General features: G+C 45.1%; 1 protein-coding gene across 1 annotated transcript in view; it reads right to left on the reverse strand.

The window, feature by feature from the left end:
• SHANK1 (SH3 and multiple ankyrin repeat domains 1) overlaps positions 1–20634 on the reverse strand; it is a 69830-nt gene that overhangs the window by 34531 nt on the left and 14665 nt on the right. The window contains exons 6-13 of the mRNA XM_066627996.1: positions 18600–18767; positions 18252–18368; positions 15880–15957; positions 15227–15293; positions 12636–12924; positions 11288–11454; positions 7532–7645; positions 2501–2576 (exon numbers count right to left, since the gene is read on the reverse strand). Of these exons, the coding sequence (XP_066484093.1) occupies positions 2501–2576; positions 7532–7645; positions 11288–11454; positions 12636–12924; positions 15227–15293; positions 15880–15957; positions 18252–18368; positions 18600–18767 (1076 nt within the window). The remainder of the gene's footprint in view (positions 1–2500; positions 2577–7531; positions 7646–11287; positions 11455–12635; positions 12925–15226; positions 15294–15879; positions 15958–18251; positions 18369–18599; positions 18768–20634) is intronic.

Raw genomic sequence — 20634 nt, forward strand, 5'->3', positions numbered from 1 at the left:
GCTGTGTAAATGATTCATGTAACTAGATTGGGAAGCAGTGGGTGCTACCATAATTAGTCTAATAAGAACGCTGAGAAATTGGCCTCCTCCATATATAGCAACAGAAGTGGAGAGATATTTGCCAGGCCCCAAGGAGCAGACAGATGGGCGCTTAGATGGAACGGTCCTTCCACATGTTGCAGGGGCTGTCTAGTGAGGAAATAGGCTGATCCTCTAGTGCTACACGGTCCAGTGTCTGATGAATTGGGTATGACTAGGAAACTTCTGTTTGAAACCTTGTCTTTGGAATGAGCTCAGAAGGAGAGATTGTAGGTCAATGCTCAAATGCATACTTTTTGTTTTAAAACACAACTTAGATCTCTAATAGGAATCCATTTTATGTCACTTCTGGCCTCATTAAACCTCTCCATCCCATATTCAGCTTTGGCAATTTCTTAGTAAATGTTACTCTTTCTGACAATTGCACATGATCATAACCAGGCATGCTTCAAGGTAAGGCAAGAAAGGGGGGGGGAGTAACTATCCAGTGGGATTGGGACCAGGCAGGGAGATTCCTTAATCACAGTCACTTATGTCCTGAGTGCCAGTAGCATAGCTGGGGAAGGAGGGAGAATGGTAACTACTGCAGGTGCCCCCTCCCCCTTGCCATCGGAGTCATTCCAGGCAGTGATGGCAACAGGCAGGCACTTGTCAAACCAAACAGAGTCTCCTGTTGCTGCTTGGGATGGTTCTGACAGTGAGTGAGAGGGGGTGCTGGCATGGTGTGTTGTGGCACCTGCAGTACTTACTGTTTTGCCCCCCTCTAGCTGAGTGTGAAAGTCAGGTCTCCTTACTGACCTTCCTTCAGCTCTTTCGTAGAAATCTTCCCCTTCATCATTTTCCACTCACAACAAGGACTATTTGTGAAGCCTTAAAAGAAGGTTAAGAAGTGGTAAAAGTGGTTAATCCAAACCTCATAGGTAAAGGTGTTCCCTGGTCCCCAGCCCCATTCATTGGGCATCAGATTATAGCTCACCATGTGATATTCTTGGCGGGACCCCCAGGTTGAAAAGGATCAGGCAGTCATCAAATTCCATTCATTAGCACACGTCCTCCTGCCCCCACCACCATCCTTACATGGTTCAGACAAAGACTGGGTGCCCCAAACACATAGCCACAGCAAACAGGATGAATCACACCACGATGCCTCTAGAGCAGATCACTCAAGCAAGTGAACCAGGCTACAGACCATAGGAGAATGCAAGAAATAGTCCAAGAGCCTACTCCTTCTCAACTTCAAATATGGTTTGATTCTGACCATGATGCAAACCCCATTCACTAAAGGATATAGAATCCTTTCTAAAAGGATACAGTAGACCCTCTGCATCCACGGTCCCATATATGTGGATTTAACTATCTGTGGATACAGAGATGCTCCCCAATGCTTGCTGCACTGTCTTACCTGTAGCCCCTGGAGGCCTTTTCTGGGTTGCACTGGGCCTGGGACCACTCTGTTGGGCTCTGCAGGCCTCAGAATGGTCTGCAGAAGTGACCAGAAACGACTTCCAGTTTGTGGGCATGACTTCTGGTTTGACCAGAAGTCACTTCTGTGGGTCATTCTGAGGCCGAGAAAGGCCAACAGAGTGGGTTGCAGGCCCAGTGTGATACAGAAGAGGCTTCCAGAGGCTTCAGGTAAGACACTGAATCAAACATTGGGTGTTGGACTTCAACATCCACGGAATTCATTATCCGTGCGGGTTTCCGGAACCAAACGCCCATGCATAAGTAGAGCCAACTGTACTTTATGGAAATATAAGCTCCATAAACATCTAGCATCCTGTCTCAACTTCTGACACTCCCAGAGGCCAAGGAGGAAAATATATTTCACGGCTCCAGTAAGATACCAGAACAGGAAAACAAAATCACATTAAATTCTTCAGAAACATAGCCAGTTTAGTCTCGAACTGAGTTACATGCTTTGTTCCCTGAAGAGAGAATTCATTTCACAAATTTAGACCTCCAATGGTTAAAATTTATTAATTGTAACTCATGAATTAGTAATTCTTTCTTATACCACCCTCATCTTCTGAATAGCAAAATGGATTACCCCACAACATCCTGTTCTGTTTTAAAATTAAGACATTTCTTTGCTCCATGACTGACCCAGAGAGGTGATTCTGAACTTTATTATTATTAAAAATATGTATATGCCACTTTTCAACAAAAGTTCACAAAGCAGTTAACATCGCAAAATAAAGGAACCTTCATTCAGAATGGTTAAAAATCTAGCGGTTCAGCCTAGTTATTGCATATAGGCGTCCATGAAAAAGCCTGAAGATCACCACACAGGAGGTGATGACCTTTGGATACAGTTAAGATGTAACTAGAAGAAACTGACCTTTGCACTTTTAATGCACCAATTCCTGTGCATACCTGCGCATCTTTCCACAGCCGTGTTCCTCCCCAAGTATATCTTGCATACAATCACAGTGCTCTAAAGCTTTTGTGAGCATTCACTCACCTGGGGGCATCAAAGCTGTCGTAGGAGCCAACCGTATAGTGCCTGAAGAGTCGCTTGGCTTTGTCACTACGGGTCTCTGCAAAGAAAAATAGAGAAGGGGTCGGGTTTAGTGGGAAGGCATATGCTACCCAGACAGCAGCTTCGGACTACAGGACCTCTGGTCCTTCCTATTTCCTACCTCTAGCAGCCACTGAGTGGCAGTGTGAGCTCAGTGCACTTCTGGGCAGGCCTGTGGGGCCTGCCCATGCTAGAGTGGGAGGCAATGTCTGCTGGAGGTAGGCGGAGCAACTACAGAGCTGCAAGAAATGAATGGTAGAGAAGCGATAACATATGCTCCTAGTGCCCCTATTTATCTGTCCAGTAAACCACTGTCCCTATTTTTGTTGTTTGGATATAAATTTTTTTTTTGGGGGGGGGGGGGTGGCTTTTACTTTTTTTTAAGCACATCTTCTCTGCATGGCACTACATACATTAATGGCACTGTAGTAACAACAACACCACCACCACCTGTACGTCTTAGGTGTTAATAAAATTACTCCATATGAGCTGCAAATGCTAGCTCTACTTGGAACTGCACATATTTTGCAGAAATACTTCTAGGTTTCCTAGGTCCTTGAAAAGATATTCAGAAAACATCAGCCACCACCAGGTGGACTGGGATGATCCAGATGATGATGACGACGACGACGACAATGATGATGATGAGAAGAAGAGGAAGAAGAGCAGTGTCTGGAAGTCTGAAGAAACACATTGACATTTTTGGCCTTGATCAAATTACACCAGTTCAGCTTCAGAGAACAGTGTTGCTTGGAATAGCAAGGATCCTACAATAGAATCCTACAACAATTCTATATCACAGAGGATCATCTGTGATTTCCAGGATCTAGTCTAGATTCCGAATTGCAGAATATAACCAGTCTGGCATAGGTCATAATGAAGTATGATAACAACAATAATAATAGCAGCTACTATTAAAGTTTCATCCCCCTCTGCCTACTTTTTAGGAATCTCTGAGAGGGGAACTGATGCATCTTGTCTCCAGTGCACATGCACATAAATTTATGCACATGAACACTAAAGCTGCAATCCTATACTCACTCATCTGAGAATAAAAGTAGTGTCCCAGGCATATCTTCTTAGAAATAAGCCCCACTGAGTTTAATGAAACTTGCTCCCTATAGGATCATAGCTTAATGGTCCAATCCTATCAGTGCAACCCATCACTGTAGCAGTCTCTCTGCCAGTCTGCAGAGTGCTGCTGCAAGGCCCAGAAAGCAGTGCGCCCTGCAGACTGACAGTTGCCATAGTTTTGCTGGCGGTGGGAGTGCATTGGGCTAGGGACTGGGCTGGGATGCAGCAGATTGGGGGTGGATCCTGGAGGCACTGGCAGCTGCCAAATCCTATCCCCCTTTCTGCGTAACTGAGCTGTATAACAGAGCTGACATTAATCTGAGTAGGTCCATAAGGGACTATGCTGGAGTGATAAGTAAAATTTTTCTTTACTGACCTTTCCAGGCGGCCTAGTCTCCAGCCAGCCTGCAGGATGTGGTAGCTGCTATGTCAGTGGGCCTACACCACGCAGGTCGGCCAAGGATAGGATTGGGCCATTAGTTCCATTGAATACCATGGTGCTTACTTCTGAGAAAACATGTACAGTATAGGATTCTGCTATTAGGCACCACCCGGCAGGGCCTCTGTTGTCAGGGGGTACTAAGTTTCTTTTGGGCCCCTTCCCAAAGTGGGAGGGGGTGAATCAGAGTGGGGGGGTGGCAATGGGGGTGGGCAGAATGGGGGGTAAAACAGGCAGAGGGGAAGTGGTTACAGTCTTTGGAGCCCAGGTCTATCAATCTTCCCAATGCAAAGCTCAGATCTACCTGCTTGCCTGGCGCTGGCAGCTAGATACAGTAATAAGGAAAACCAAACACATTCCTAAGTCTCTCAAAAATCTTTCAAATATAAATCATTGCAGGAGATTAGTATCATTGTATTTAGGCTCACACTAGAACATAAAGTGTCCTGTGCACACCAAAACCGACTTCCGCAGCAGCTGCAGTCCCGCAGCTGTGTCACTGAGCTCCTATACACTCCTTCATGGTAAGCAGATCCACTAGCGAAAGAGCTACTGTAGCAGGTCAGTTTCCTCCCAGATGTGACACTGTTAAGGAATGTATGCATTCTTGGGCCTGGTGTGTTTGGCTTGTGGCAGTAGTTGCCACCATGTACCCACAATAATGCCCCTAGCATCCCGTGTGGGCTGTGAATCTGGGTGAGATTAGAAAATGGAAGATCCCAGGAAATTTCTGGGCCCCCTCCTTTGGCTCATTGGCCCCCTTTCCGACCCTGGGCCCGGGTACAAATTACCCCCTTTACCCCCCTGTCCCAGGCCCTGCCACCCAGCATATACCCAGTTGCCATATCACTTGCTGCAGATGGTTAGGTTAATTCTGAATCATTAAATGGAACAATGTAGCACAGGACATGTCAGGTATAATCAGTGGCATCACTAGAGTTTGTTTCACCCGGTGCATCACCCCATCGCCCCGCCCCCACTGGTTTTTTGGCTGTAGATTTTGATGGAATAGAGATATTTCAACACGGTTTGTTTCATTGCATTCTGCATGAAATTACACATTGATTGATATACAACATGATGGTATTATTAGAAAATAACAATATTTTAAAAATTTTTGCAAGTAGTGGTGTCACCCTCCTGTACGTGTCACCAGGTGTGGCCCCCCCTAGCAATGCCACTGGGTCTAATACCCTTTTTGCTTTTAAATCATATGATCGAATTCAGGCTGTGGCTGGTTAATCCCGCCTTGGCTGTCTACACAAAAATGCCAGTGCTCTGCTTCCCCTCTGTGCCCTGCATAACCTCCTGTCAAGATACATTAACAGCCCAGTCCTAACCATATTTACTTGGAAGGAAGCCCCACCGTGTTGAATGGGACTTGCTCCCAGGCAAGCACATGTAAAATTGCAGCCTCAATGTCACTGAATGTGTGGATCCAATGCAAGACCAAACATTCTTATGTTGATGAGAACAGGAAACTGCTCCTATTGGTTCACAGGCCAGTTTACAAAGAGCCAAACTACACAAGCAACTAAATATGTGCTTTGGTTTCAATTGAAGTGTCAGGTTTTTTTTCCCCCCTTAAAAACAGCTGCAAGAGGGAGAGGGGGTAACCCTGGTCAGAACCAGGGTGTGGGGGGAAGAGGTTCATTATTTGTTGACATGCTGTTTTCACCCTGAAAACTGTCTCACATCAATGGGGCTTTGCTCCTGATTTGCTTTGTGAGCAAATCAAGGCTTTAGAGGGGAAATTTTCAGGATAAAAACAGCACGTAGGTAAGAATACCCCCACTCCCCGCAAGCCTCCTTCTGACTGGGACTGTCCTCCTGCCTGCATGGCAGTTTCTAAGTAAAAAAAGAGGACTTTTGGTTAGAAGCACCCAATTTCAGGACAGGGCAGGAGTTTGCAGAGTAAATGGATACCCTGCAGGCTAGCAAGCAGGGAAGAGCTGTCAGCAATGAGTAGTGAAGTGCAAGTGATGATTAGGATTAGTGGTTAGTGATAGTGATTAGTGATTAGGGTAATCCCAAGTCTTCACGAGAGTTCCTGTCTTATTTGTGAAATACTGGAGTGTATGCAGTTGGGAAAAAAAATGCACATACTTCACTAGGAAGATCAAATTCATGCATCTGGCAACTTAAGGAAATATGCCCAACTTATATCAATGTGGTATATATATTCAGCTTGATCACATACAGTCAATTCTCATTATCTGCTAGGGTTAGGTTCCTGGAAACGCCAGTGGATGCCTAATTCACAGATAGGGAGTCATTAATCCTATGGGATCAAAGGGATTTGGGGGAGAAGTAACTGCTGGCAGTGGAAACCCTCATAATGCCAGCAGAGACCCTCAGAATGGCATCCACAAATAGCAAGGATAGCTTTAAAATGAGCTTTGGAAGTTTTAAAATGGTGCAGGATAGCTTCTGAAGGTCGCTGCTAGCATTCTGAAGCTATCCACACCATTTTGAAGCTTCCCACAGCCATTTTGAAGTTATCCGTGCTATTAATGAGCACTATGTTGAAGGTCTCCGCTGCATTGTGAGGGTCTTTGCTGCATTCTGAAGGTCTCTGCTGGCATTCTGAACGCAGTGGAGACCTGCAACGTGGTGCGGAAACTTTTAAAGCGGTAGCCATGAATAGCACAGAGACCTGAAAATGGTGCCGCAAATAGTTTCAGCATGGATGTGGATGCCACGGAGACCTTCATAATGCAATGGATAGCTGAGAACAAACCACAAATACAGCAAGGTCAGTGGTCCCTGCTCCCTGCGGATAAGTGAATCCGAAGGAAGCAAATCCACGAGTAGTGAGGATTGACTGTATGTTCCCTATTTCCCTGCCTGCCCCTCTCTGTTGTCTCCCTTGGGTAAATATCTAGAATGTATGCTTCTTGGGGCAGGGACCTATCTTTTCCCTGATGTTTTGTATTGATGATACTGTACTGCTAAGTAAATAGACGGGCAAAGAATAAATCATATTAGCTTCATGGCAAGGGTGTGGGTGGTGGTGGAATGCAATGTGAGGAAGTTGCTGGCAGGAAAAACATTTGGGGGCAAATGCGTGAAGAGGATGTAATGCACAGCTGCTGCTAAGCCTTGTATTCCATGCTAAAAAGTGTCTCAGATTCTGAAAAAAAGAACATCTGCAATTGAAAAAAAAAAAGAATTAAAACGAAGCCTATCTGAATACTTTATTTCAGTTGCTGCAGCTTCATTTTCTGGTCTTTTCTCTCCATGAGTCTTTAACATACAAGAGAGGAAATGTCACCAAATGCCCCATTTATTGCTTGTTGAAATATGAGCAAATATAATCATTGCGTATTAAGGAATATTGTAGATGAAAAGGAAAACAAAAATGGCAACAGTGATGGGAGATGTGAGAGATGCCTATGAGGCAGGAACACAGAACTGGACAGGAACAGTGTTGGGGGCGTGAGGGGGTTTGGAGCACTCACCTTGCTTCCCTTCCTGTGATTTGTTGGGCACTTCCTCCGCACAGTCTGACGGGAACCAGCCCACGCGGCCTTTTATCTGACCCTCCCAGAAGCCGCCTTCCCCAACACTCAGCACTGCAAAGGAGATGGGCATTGTTAGGGGCATAAATATACAATGGGCTAAGGTGGCCAGCAGTTTACCATGTGAAGGTTTGTCACTTATTCTGAGCCAAAGTGGCACAGGAGGGCCAAAATCCAACCCAGCCGAGACCTTCACTGATGGGCCTGCAGGCCATTCACTGTTCCTCAGTCTAGCATTCCTCAGAGGGCGGTTGCGAAGAATGTCTTGAACAGAGTAACAAATGAGATTGAGGCTGCAATCCTATATACACTTTCCTGAGAGTAAGACCCACTGAATATAAATGGCACTTACTTCTGAGGAGACAGGTATAGGATTGTGCTTTGAATTGGCTATTTTGCTATACTGAAAGCGTGTACCTGGAATCCTGTGTTGGGAGTTTTCAGATACGCCCATGTTTGGGATTCACATGACCTCAAGGAGAAAAGCAAAGTCCGCTAGTGCCAGCACCAGGATGTTGGAGGCAATGAGGCCAAGATTTATTTATTTATTAGATTTTTACTCTGCCTTTCTTCCTGAAGGGCACCCAAGGCAGCTAGATTATTGGGGGACAGCAGCAGAGAGTGACTGCTCCGCCCCATAGGCAAATGAGGGGCAGAATCTGCAGCAGCTGGATGGTACTGGGGTGTTTGAGAAGAGTCAGGCTGGATTGGAGGGGGTCTGATGGTCATGGACCTTTTCCTGGTGCCTGAACTGGCCAACCCAACAATGGCCACTGAACACAGTTTAGCTGGGAGGGGACCTGTGTTGTGGAACTGTCCCTTATGTTTCACTCCCCCATCCATTAAAAGCACCTGAAGTGTTTGCTCTACAGGTTATTCCAGATAACCTAGTGATCTCCAAGTGGATCTTTTCCATTTTCCCCCTCACATATTCTGCTTTGAAAATACCTGGTTTATAGAGTTAAATGGGTGGTGGGCTGGAGGGAGGACAATATGGCAATTAAAATGCATATGTTCTATGTAACATTCCCATAGCCCTAAGGATTCTGGGAAAAATACTTAAGCATGCATTTGAGAGCACTGATTCTCAACGGTGGTCCATCAGCAGTCTGTGTTGCACTTTCACATGGTCCCTGCGACCACAACCAAAATGACATTCTTGAAGATTTTTTTTCCAAAATTAAAAGCCCATTTCCCTCTGCAGTTCAATACAACTATATGCATGAAATGCAGGAAAAGGGGAAACAACTGCTCCTGAGTTGTAGTGTCTGGAATCTTTTCTACAGAGAAGCAAACAGCTGGAGCCATTTGGTGCTTTTAAGGCTGTCATTTTTAGTGTGGTCTACACATAAAAAAAAGCAGTTAGTCTAAGGTGGTAGAATTCTGTACCACTTCTGACCACGGGGGGGGGGGGGTGCCATTTATGAATGCTTGTGAGGAGGATATGATAAAACTTTCTCCTTGATATTTCATTTTATTATATAGAGCACTGGTTCCCACACTGAGACCTGTGATCCACAAGCTCTCAGAAAACAAACAAAAAGATCACCTTCCAGTGTCTCCCTGAACAAGACCACCAGAGAGGTTGGAGAATGGACCATCTGCAGCCAACAACAAAAGCGGTGACCCACAAATCCTCTTTATAAAAAAATCTAATAAATCTTCTCTAATTATTAAAAATGTAATTGTATTTTGTGTGTGTGTGGGGTGGAGGGTTGCATGTGGCCCAAGACAATTCCAATTTTTGCTTCCGTGGTCCCCTAAAGGTTAGGAACCACTGATCTAGAGGAAGTTTTTAAGGTAAGGGAGCATTCAGAAATGTATTCCCCTCCCCTGATAGTGGTAAAGTCCATTCTCCCACCTCAGTATTCTACAGTCTCATGCCCACCTCCTTCTTTGCAGGCACTGACCAGGTCTTCAATGAAATCAAATCCTAGTGTTGGGCAGTTTTTTTTCCCTCCAGTCATTTGTGCTGCATAATGTCTTGAGACTTCCTAATAATGTACCGGATTGCTAAACGCAGAATGGTTGCTGCCTTTTTGAAAGGTCATAATCACACAGAGCCACAGTCAGCAGGAAAGTCAATGCCTTGATGTATCCATCAAGTTCCTTCCAAACACTATTGTTTATGTTCATGATTAAAGGCCAAGCTAGACAAGATGACAGAGACCTGTGATGGGATCTTCTGTCTCTTTAAATGTTAGTAAACAGAAGCTCTGTGTGTGTGTGTGTCTGTGCATGTGTGCTGATTTATCACAGGACTGTAGCTCTGGGGGAATGGGATGTTTAACCCTTTCCCCAATACCATTTTCCCAATGAAATCACACACCCCAAGTTGCTTTTTGTCCCCTTAGAGAAAGTGTATATGTACCCATAAAGCTTTCCCTAATGGACAAGCATAAACTTTGAGGGGGGGGGGGTTCATCAAGAAAATAGCACAGCAAGAAAGGGTTAAACCCCCCCTCCACTTTGATCCTGACTTGAATCTTCTTTCTACTTCAGATACTTTTTGCAAAACTTTAAAAAGACAGGCTATCCAATCACAGATTTCCATAATTTCATCTAGTTTGGCCCTATGTCTTCATAAAAATGGGCTACTTGTTGACCAGCTGCCCATTAAACTAACAGTTTATAAGGGTCTGAATACAGAAGAGCTGTTTGTAGATCAGTCGTAATAAAGTTTATGCTTTTCTACTCTGCTTCTTACTGTTCACTAGCTGAAGCCCCTGTAATGTGAGATCAAATAACAGTGATTGTCTTAGTGGCCTTGTTTTTCTTGTATTTTTAATAACACACTATAAAAAATATTCTACTATGTGTAGATGTTATTCTGATCATTGTCTAAATCAGTACTAATTTAGGGTGTGCTCTAGCTGGCTTTTCTGCCTGTGCAAGAACATTCCTTTTTAAACTTTTTTGTGAATTTTCAGCCTGCTTAGTACAACTGCACTGGAATGCAGAAGAAACTTCACTTTGGAAACCTTCAAAAATGCTTTCCATGTAGTGACAGTTACCAAAGAGAATGTGGCAATCTTCAGGCAACAAGCAAATTGGAAGTGTGGTCCACAATCCAACATAATTTAAGAATCACTGTCCTGTAGCAACACAACTCTGTTGGATACAATGCAGGATCATTTATTTTCACATCTCCACCTTCAGAGTGTGGAATATAATAGACACCTCTTATATTTCAGATACCAGTTTTACAAAAGCTGTTTCACAACACACTGTTCTAGCAGTTCTACTCTACACATAAACTCACACACTCGGAGACCATGAGCTCGTCGTATGGCGATTGACAGATGCACACTGAAACAATCTAGACACCGACTAAAGACCGAACACAAAAACAAAAGCCACATCTCTCACTTGCCCTGACCCTAAACTTCTGCAACATCAGCTCAGCTCAGGGTTCTCAAACTGTGAGGTTGGGGTCAGCTTCCCTACAGAGAGAGGTTCAAAATCCTTCCTGACACCCTTTCCATTTTTCTATAGATCCAGATGGTCCTCAGGATCCCCCCTTTGTTGTCCTTTCAGATTCCTGAGTCTTTTGATTTCTTCACTCAGGGAGGCTGGCTACAACACTATTTGAGAACCCCCATGCTGTGCCTGCTGGGCTTTCTCCAAGACCCCAGGCATCCTGGGCTCAAGGATGATCCCTGGCCGATCCAAGGGCGTGCACAGAGATCAACGTACCCTTGATTTTCTCGCCCTTGCTGACGGAGAGCTCACCCTCAGCCTGGGCCTGGTACGGTTTCACAGCCATGAACGTGCGGCCAGGCACAGCTGAATAGAGTTTCCGCTTCACTCCCCTGCTACTCAGCGTGCTGCCTCCAGTTGACTCCTTCTGGTAGCCACTGGAGCTGCCAAGAAAAAGAGGGAAAGAGAGACCGAGATACAGGCAGGTACATTTTGTGAGTTCTGAACATTAACCTTTTAAAATGCATAACAGCAGATGGGGTAAGACTTGCAAGATTATCTTTGGTATGGGAATTGGGGCAGAGTTGCCGACCCTCCAGGATTGTTCTGGGGTCTCCAGGAACCAGTATCAATTTCTAGGTGACTCCTGAAAGCAATCCCAGAGATATTAACAGGGCCTCCAGAAATTTCCAACATTATACAGTATAATTCTCAGTATCTGCAGGGGTTAAGTTCCTGGTAATTCCTGCAGATACTGAATCCATGGATACAGAAACATTGATGCAATTGGATCATTGGGGTTAGGGGGAAAATCAAATTAGTTATACATCTTCAGAATGGCCTGGAAGACTTTAGAATGGCCGTGGATGCTGGGAGCAATTAAAAATAGCCACAGTGAATGCAGGGAGTGATTCAGAATGCCCTGAAAGGCTTCAGAATGGCCCCTGATGGCTTTGGACCAGGGCGGGATCAGCCTGGGCAGGGGGTGGGACAGGGGTGGGGTGGATCTCAATGGCAGCAGTGTCTGCGGTATCCAGAGCCCCTGTCCCAGGCCTGATAGAAGCCCTCCACCTTGACGGACCTGTGCAAGCAAAGGAGATGGGGTAGATCTGATAGGGCCCATAGGGGACCATGGCACAACTGAGCAGGTAAGTGAGCGTTTTTGTTACTCTCCCAAACGGCCTGGTCTCCAGTTGGCCCACAAGATGGGGCGGAGGCTGTATCAGCTGCCCTACATCCTGCAGGCCGGACAAGGACAGTACTGGCTACAAGATTCCCTTCTCAGTGAATATAGTAGCCTTCAACCTCCCCTCTCACCGGACTACCAGTACCTTCTCACTGATTCCCTCAGTCTTGATTCTGAGCTCTATCATACCCAGTTAGAGATCTGGAAATAATATAAAGAGTCTCTGAGTTCCACCCTTTTCCAGAAACACACAGAAGTTCCAGCTCAGGTTCCAGCTGAGAAGGCCTCAGTTTATCCCTGGAGAGCCCAGGCCTGGAGAACACTAGCACCCTAATCCACTGGACCCCAGTGTCCAGTAGCAGCCACCCTACTCTGGAGTGCCAATCAGGTCATCTTCATCCATGCACAGGCAGGTCAGGTCTAAAGTCTCAAGGATACCTGGGTCGCCCCCGTTGCTTTTTTGCCTCGTCCGTGTGGCGCCCACGTGATGGGGAACGGCTGCGAGCGCCACGGGGGCTGCTGGAACTGCGCAGGGTCCCTGTGGTGATCTTCTGACCCTGCACAGCCACAGTGGTAGATGAAGGGGTGGATGAAGGGGCATAAAGCATCCAGTCTGGAAGGTTCATGCTGGTGTCACTGTTAGCCCGCAGTAAGGTATGGGGCACAGTCAGGCTCTGGGACCCATCCCGACGCCGGCTGACGTATTGAGGAGTCTCCTGAAATGGAACTGAAAAAGATGATGGTGTCAAGAGATATTTTTTTAGTAAGGTAACTGGGGAGGAGGAGAACTAATGATGGGGGCTACCTTTGAGGAGATGGGCTGCAAAGGACTATACTTTGAGGCAAGGGGAGGACTGAAGAGTTGATCTGCTTTGTTGATGGGAGGGTTTGGGTTTTCACCATGCCATTACAAACTTTGGTGGGTTGTGAGGAAGCCTAGGGTGAACCTGTGTGTATGCCATTTTGCGGGAGCACAGAGAAAGAATGAATTCTGCCCCCCCTCCCGAGAATCTCAGTTTTCACATAAAAAGTTTCTAGCCCTCCTGTTTGCCGTTATACTACACTCAAAAGTGTTGGCAACATCTGCTGAAATCTCAGAAGCCAGAGGCATGGCTATGAATTGTGAAGGTTCCGCATATTCTCTGGAGCAGTGATTTTCAACCTTTTTCATCTCAAGGCACACTGACAAGACACTAAAATTGTCAAGGTACACCTTACCTTGGCAATTTGACTTGAGAGAGTCAAATTCTGTCCACCTTACCTGGTGATGTGCCAGTCTCTGCTCCTTCATCTCCCTGAATTGGACAAGAAAGAGAGAGACGGAACAGAAGTGTGGAAGAGTGGGCTACAGCATCTTGATGTTCTAGCACACCACTCTCTTTTTCTCCTCCACACTTCCTCTTCATCTCCATCTCCCTCTCCCTTTTCCAATCCAGAAGTCAGAGAAGAATGTGTGGATGAGGTGAGTGCCCCCCTCCAGTCTGCTACCTGGGTGTCCCCCCACCTGCATCAAATTTCTACTTGCATGGGATTTTCCTGTCCCTGATCTCTGTGATGACAACAAGGCTGCAGGAAACAGGGATGCTTTATGCCATGCCCTAATACAGGAAGAACCTGACGAGCAGCATTCCCGCTAAGCTTCGCAGCCACCTGGCCATACAGCTCTCTCCACACAGCTTGGAGCTCAGTTGACATCATCGCTGAATGTGGGGAAGATACTGCTGTGCCACCCTGGGAACTCTCTGTGTAGTGGCACTGATTTTTAGGGGGAACCCTGCCGACAAGCTATTGTTAAGACATTGGAAAATATCCTTTGTGAACAGTGTTAATACAAAAAAGAATTTCTAAATCAAATGCACATTCTAGCCAAGGTTATTTTTTTGTTCACTTTCTGGATGCAGAAAATGAGTATACAGGTCTTGTTATCCATTGTTATCCACGAGGGATCCGTTCCAAGTTAAATCGCATCACAGTTTAAAAAAAAAAACAACCCAGGTCCTTTTAAAAATGGTTGAACAAGTTGTTTTTTTTAAAGCATGGCAAGCTGGAGAGCTGCAGGGCAGTCTGTGGTGCTCCCGAAAGCCATTTCCAGGACATGCTGAGGCCCCTGGACCTGTATTGTGCCAGAATGCATCATGGAAGTGTTTCCCAAACAGTCAAATCTGTGGGTTCTGAATCCATGAATAAAAAGGGCGGACTGTACCACAGTAAGCATTGCTAGTGAAAAAGGCTTTACTCTGGTTTTAAGCTAGTCCAGTTGTCATTTTGCCCCAAAATCCTTGTAGTTTTGTTTGAGTTCTCAAAGTCCAGTAAAAATTCTTAGAGCCCAATCCTATCCATGTCTACTCAGACGTAAGTCCTATTATAGTCAATGGGGCTTACTCCCAGGAAAGTGTGGCTAGGATTGCAGCCTTAAGGTCCAATCCTATCCAATTTTCTAGTGCCAATGGGGCATGCACTGCATCCTGTGGTGGGGAGGCAGTCACAGAGGCCTCCTCAAGTTATGGGAACATTTGTTCCCTTACCTCAGGGCTGCATTGTGGCTGCACCATTGCTGGAAAATTGGATAGGACTGGGTCCTTAATCTGTTTAGCAGGGCCGGCCCAAGACTTCCTGATGCTTGAGGGGAAGTGTCAAATGCTGCCCCCCTTACTTGGAGATGTGGCAATTTCTGCTCCTCCCACTACCTGGATTGGGAAAGAAGAGGGGAAACAAGCAGAAGAGGAAGTGTGCAGGAGGGAAGTGGTAGACTAGTGGAGGGATAATGGAGGTGAGTAGGTGGGTAGAGGTAGGTTCCCCCCACTGATCTGCTGCCTTAGACAGCCATCTCAACTGGCTTCATGGAAGGCTGGACCTGCCTTTAGTAAAGTAAAGTGTAAAGGGATATTTTGTGTGTGTGTGTGTGTGTGTGTGAGTAAGAGAGAGAGAGAGAGAGAGAGAGAGAGAAATGCCATGGGGGAGGGAGTGTAGCCTTTGTCAAACTTAGCAGTTTCCATTCTCACCCACCCACCCCTCCAAATCAAACTCACCCACATCTGAGTCCCGGTGGCTCTTGATCAGCTCCCCCAGCTCAAAGTTTCCTGCAATGACCGCTACCTAAGGTGTGTATAATGTTTGATCAATTAATCGGTTAGATTAATCAATTTATAACACTTGTAATCATTCTAAAAGTTGCCCTCAGTTATTTGGGCAGCAGCTTTGTTAAAAAAAAAATACTACCCTTTTTTAACAGGAGAACTTAGTCAAAACTGCAGAGGGCAAGAGAAACATGTCAAACTTAATGCATGGACATCCATATTCACTAGCTCTAGGGTGGATATGTGGCATGTGTTGCCCCTGGTAACTGGGCAAAGAGGCACTTTTTCAAGTGGCACTCTATATTTAATGTGTGTGTGTGTGTGGGGGGGGGAACTGTCCCTATTCACCCCAGCACAGTGTCTTTTCCTGTGACTACCTGCTGGTGTTTTCTTCTACATTTTGTTATATTGTGAGCCCTTTCGGGACAGGGAACCATTTATTTTCTATGTAAACCGCTTCGTGAACTTTTTTTTGTTGAAAAGCGGCATATAAATATTTTTAACAACAATAACAGTAATTCAGAACAGATTTGGGGGCTAGGTCTTGTGATGTCCGGTCTAAAATTAGGGCCAGCGTGCCTCATGGAAATCAGTTCACCACGCACCTGGAAGGCTGTCTGACCATGGTTATTCTTGATTTCTTTGTTAGCTCCCCGGTATAGCAGGATGCGAGCACAACTCTCCTGGAGGTGGGGGTTAGAGATGGGAATGGGAGAAGAGATAAGGAATTAATAGGGCACAACTTGGATCCACAGCTTTGTCAATCAGTGTGTGCCTCCAAAGACCTGTGTGTGTGATATTGTACCAAGAATGTACATTTGTAGGCCCAAAGTGGTTAAATGAGATTTTCTTTTTTCATTCATCCTCATACATAATCCCTATGACATATACATAATATACTATTTTTTCCTGTTATACATACTAGGAAAACTGAGGCTGCTGAATAAATTACTTGCAAAAGGTTTTTCAAAGAAGCTGTGTATAGGCTTGGATTTAAATACAGGTCCTTCAGTCCAAAACCAACCCTCTAACCCAGAGGTCTCCAAACCCTGGCCTGGGGGCCAGATGCGGCCCACAGTGAGCCTCTATCTGGCCCGCGGTCAGCCTCTTGTCCCCTGAAAACCTCTGGCCCACTTGACTGAACACGACCCGAGCTCTGCTCTGATTGCAACTGGAGGGTGTTCTGAGGGCCAGAGAGGCTGAGTGCATGAGCCCACTCATTCATTTATTCATTCATTTAAGTTACATCTCTAATTTATTTATTTAAATTTTATATTTAAATTTTTTTCCGGCCCTCAGCACTGTGCCAGATATTTCATTTGGCTCCCTGGTCAAAAAGTTTGGAGACCCCTGCTCTAGCCCCTGGATCACATAAATACTAAGTTTTCATTTGAAGGCAGATTTCTAGCATACGCAAGAGCCCAGAGAGGATTCTGGGTGAAAATTCTCATAATATTAGAAGGTAACCTTTGCACTTTGTATAGTTTCCTGTTTCTCTTCCCCAACTCCTCCAATAAGCTCTATTTTCATACATTTCACAAAGTCCTCAACATATTTCCTTTTTCTACTTCCATTAAAAGCATTCTTTAAAATACCTCAACACTTTGTCATGAAAGGGTTAAAAAAATCAATAAAATACACACAAAACTTACTAACAGTAACAAAGTATGCAATGTGATGATTGAAAGCAGAATAACAGCAAGCCCCTGAAAATTTGAATTTTTTGAGAAAATTTGATAACCTATATAATTTGAGATTTTTTGTTTTAAGTTTCTAACTCATATGTATAGAATAGCTTGAAAATGTGAAAACCTGAAACTGCAAAAGTTCATCTAGATTGGGCAGTCCAGAGATCAGGGGAAAGTACTTCCCTTAACGTATAGCCCAGTCTTTGTTCCTCTGCATCTACACACTTAGGGCCAAATTAGAGGACATACAGATTGGGTGATTAGGACCTGCATGTTTGTTTTTTAAAATGTAAATAGCAGGGTAACTTTACAAAACCCCAAGAAAATATGAATAGAAGCAAATGTAAATAGCTGTTGTATAGGGGCTATCTGGATTGGGACCTGAGGGGAGGGGCATTAACCCTTTTCCCCCAATGACCTCGATCTGAACTGTCCCTTCTCCATAGCTATCTGCCCCAAAAGTTCCTATTGGTGCCAATGAGAGTTTCCCTTTCAGATCAAAAGCTGTTTAGGGGGCCCTGATCTAGATTGGGACCGTGATGGGACACAGGGTTAAAGCCCCCCATCCCTATAGTCCCAATAAAGATTGGACCCTGTATGACAACTATTTACATTTTAACAAACCAACACACAAGCTGCAGTCATGCCATCTGTATACTGTCTAGTTTGGCCCTTGCTGTCCTCTCAATGATGCTAATTCCCCTTTCCTTTCTTGACAGTACAGAGAAAAAGAATCAAAAACCTGCAGAAATTTCCCCAAACTGAGTGTTGAACCAGAATAATACACTTAAAAAAATTCATTGTGTATTCCAGTGACACTATTCTGGATTTCCTGTCAAATTCTCTAAATATGGCCCCTTTCCACTGAACAGAGCTCACAGTAAATTCAAAAGCTACGGGCTTCTGCACAGATGAAATGACAGACATGTACACTAAAACTAGCAAATTTAACGCTGAGTCCATTGTTAGTATTGATCCTCTACTCCCCATGCTTTTCACAAGTTGTCCACTGCTTTAAAAAGCACCACATGAACATTCATGTACTTGTCTGCTCTTTTTTTTTTTTAAGCGCAAAACTGCCCTGGCGATGGTGGGTAGGTTTTATGGTGACTTAACAATCAGTTCACCTTCTGCACAGCCACCTTCTAACTTAAAGTCACAGAAGCATTTTTTTCCCCAGAGACCAAACTCTGGAAAAGAAAAATATGTTGGGAGTGAATGCAAGGAGGGCACTTCCAGATTTGCCCGCCTACTTGAAAAATGTTGCATGTGTTTTCATTCTTACCTACCTTATTGTAGAGCGCGCATATGTGTAGTGCTGTATTCCCAGATGCATTTTGTGCCCCTGGCTCAGCGCCATAGAACAGCAGATGTTCCAAGTGCTGGGAATTTCCATGCTGGCAGGCCTGGGACGTGGAGAAGCAGAGGTCAGGAATGGAAGGTGGGGCTAGATGGTCAGATGGACAGGAACAAGGCACAGCCACCCCCCTCAATCTTTAGGCTTGGAGTCAGCCCTGGCAGGAGACACACACAGGAGGTAAGATGGGTAGCTAGCCCTCTTGCCCACATAACTGGGGGGCCCACCAGACATGGAATCTCAGAGTGCTGGAGGGCCTGACTTGCATGTGAGGTCTCACCTGATGTATCTCCTGCCAGCCGTTCTCATCCATGGTGCCAATGTAGGCCCGGTTGTAGAGCAGAAGCTCACAGCAACGTGGGTCACCTCCAACCATAGCCGTATGGTAGAGTGGTGTCAGCCCACGGCGGTCCTTGTAATTCGGTGAGCCTCCCAGGTCCAAGAGTGCCTACGGGAGTCAGGTAGAAAGATATAAAAGGCAAAGTCAGCTTTAAGGCTGTGGATGAATTAAAACATTGTTCCCTCTTTCTTGACTGTGCAGGTGCCAAGTGATGTAAAAATAACAATACCAGAGGTTATTAGAAGTTGTCTGGGATACGGTAACGTTAGTTTTTTTGTCCCTTCTTTACTTCCTTCACTTTAGAACTGTGTCCAAGGTGGTCAGTGGAGAGCTAAAGGCATGCAAAGCATATCAACCTAGCTCAGTGGTTCCCAAATTGTGTGCCTTGGCACCCAAGGGCGCAGCAGCAAACTCACAGGGGCTCTGCCGGATGTCCCAGCAGCCTCTTCTTATTGGCTCTCCCAGGTGCTGCCACCTAGAATTACACGAGTTTTCATGAAATCAAAATTGATGGTGCCACCACAACAGGGTGGCTGTGACCAGGGTAAGTTTGAGAAACACTGACCTAGCCGTAAAAAATCTTTTTGCCTCTGTGTGCCTCTTTACAAAGTGAATATGGGCAGGGGCAAAACCAGGGCAGAACTGCAACACATATCAATAATGCTGTGCACATGCTCACTTACAAACATGATGTGCATTATTGCTGTATGCTTACACTGCATTTACTGAGCAAGCATGGTGCATGCACGTTGCGAACTGTCCATGCACACTGAGGGTGCTGAACCCTGAAATCGATACTCATGCAGTTGGTAGACTCAGCGAGCTGCACACGTATCTGGCCAGATCTTATATATGATTGATGACCACATAAACATACTCTTAAACCTGATTCAGCAATAGAGAGTTGTGCACTGATACAGCTTCTGTGCATATATTCTCTTGCAGAGGGAGATTGCACATGGAGACTGGATGTGAATGCACCTTCAGATCAATATCCACACTTCAGTACACTTTCAGATGTAAGGCATCCTACTCCATGCAATTTCAAGCTGTTGCATGCTCCTATGTCTGGATCAGGGACGACAGATGTACTGCAATGTAAGTGCTATATCTCCCGCATGCTCCTTTCAAACCACATCCCATGTAGATGCCACACATACTGAGATAGATTTTTCCCACATATTTATCATAAACACATTCATGTGCACATATATTTTGGCTGCAGTAGAGGTTGGTACATAATTTTCACTGTACAAATTCACCCATGTGATGCACTTACACTTTGTGTACAGAAAGTGTACATGTTCGCTTGCTGCACACAAAATGTCTCACTGTAACCCAGAGACAGACATATGCACAAGTTGCATAAACATAGCATTCACTACATGTGCGCATGCGCAGACCACAGAATAAACACTATGTGCACCCAGCCCACACATACAGAGCAGATAGAATATTTTTTTCTCTCATACAATTTTTAAGTTCCTTCTTATGCTGGATATGCAGGGTGTTCACTACCCACATGTACAAAGTATTCCTAGTGTCTGCTTTATACACTGCATGCACAACACATGTATGCTTTATAGATTCAGAGGCTGAAAGCCTGTTGGATCCTTCTGTTGACCCTTGGCTTGCAATGCATGGCGTGGATCTCACTATGTTAAATTGCATTTGTCATCTTAAGAAGGAAACCATACAAGTCTTAACTTAAGGTGCTGGGCTGTGAAAAAGATCTACAGGTAACTCCATGTACTCTCCCCTCATAAGAAATGCTCTAGTATAGTGGTTCCCAAACAGTGGGTCAGGACCCACCGGTGGGTCGCAACCTGATTTTTGGTGGGTCATGATGACGATGGAAAGATCAGGTAACTAATTGCCTCAAGCCCTGAGGTTATTCAAAAATCAGATACTGTAGCTGCTAATTACACTGCAAAGACCTCAGCTCCTGCAGTTTGCAAGCATGTGTAACTATAGG

This window comes from Tiliqua scincoides, chromosome 5 (assembly GCF_035046505.1).
Source record: "Tiliqua scincoides isolate rTilSci1 chromosome 5, rTilSci1.hap2, whole genome shotgun sequence".
In the NCBI taxonomy this organism is placed as follows: Eukaryota; Metazoa; Chordata; class Lepidosauria; order Squamata; family Scincidae; genus Tiliqua; species Tiliqua scincoides.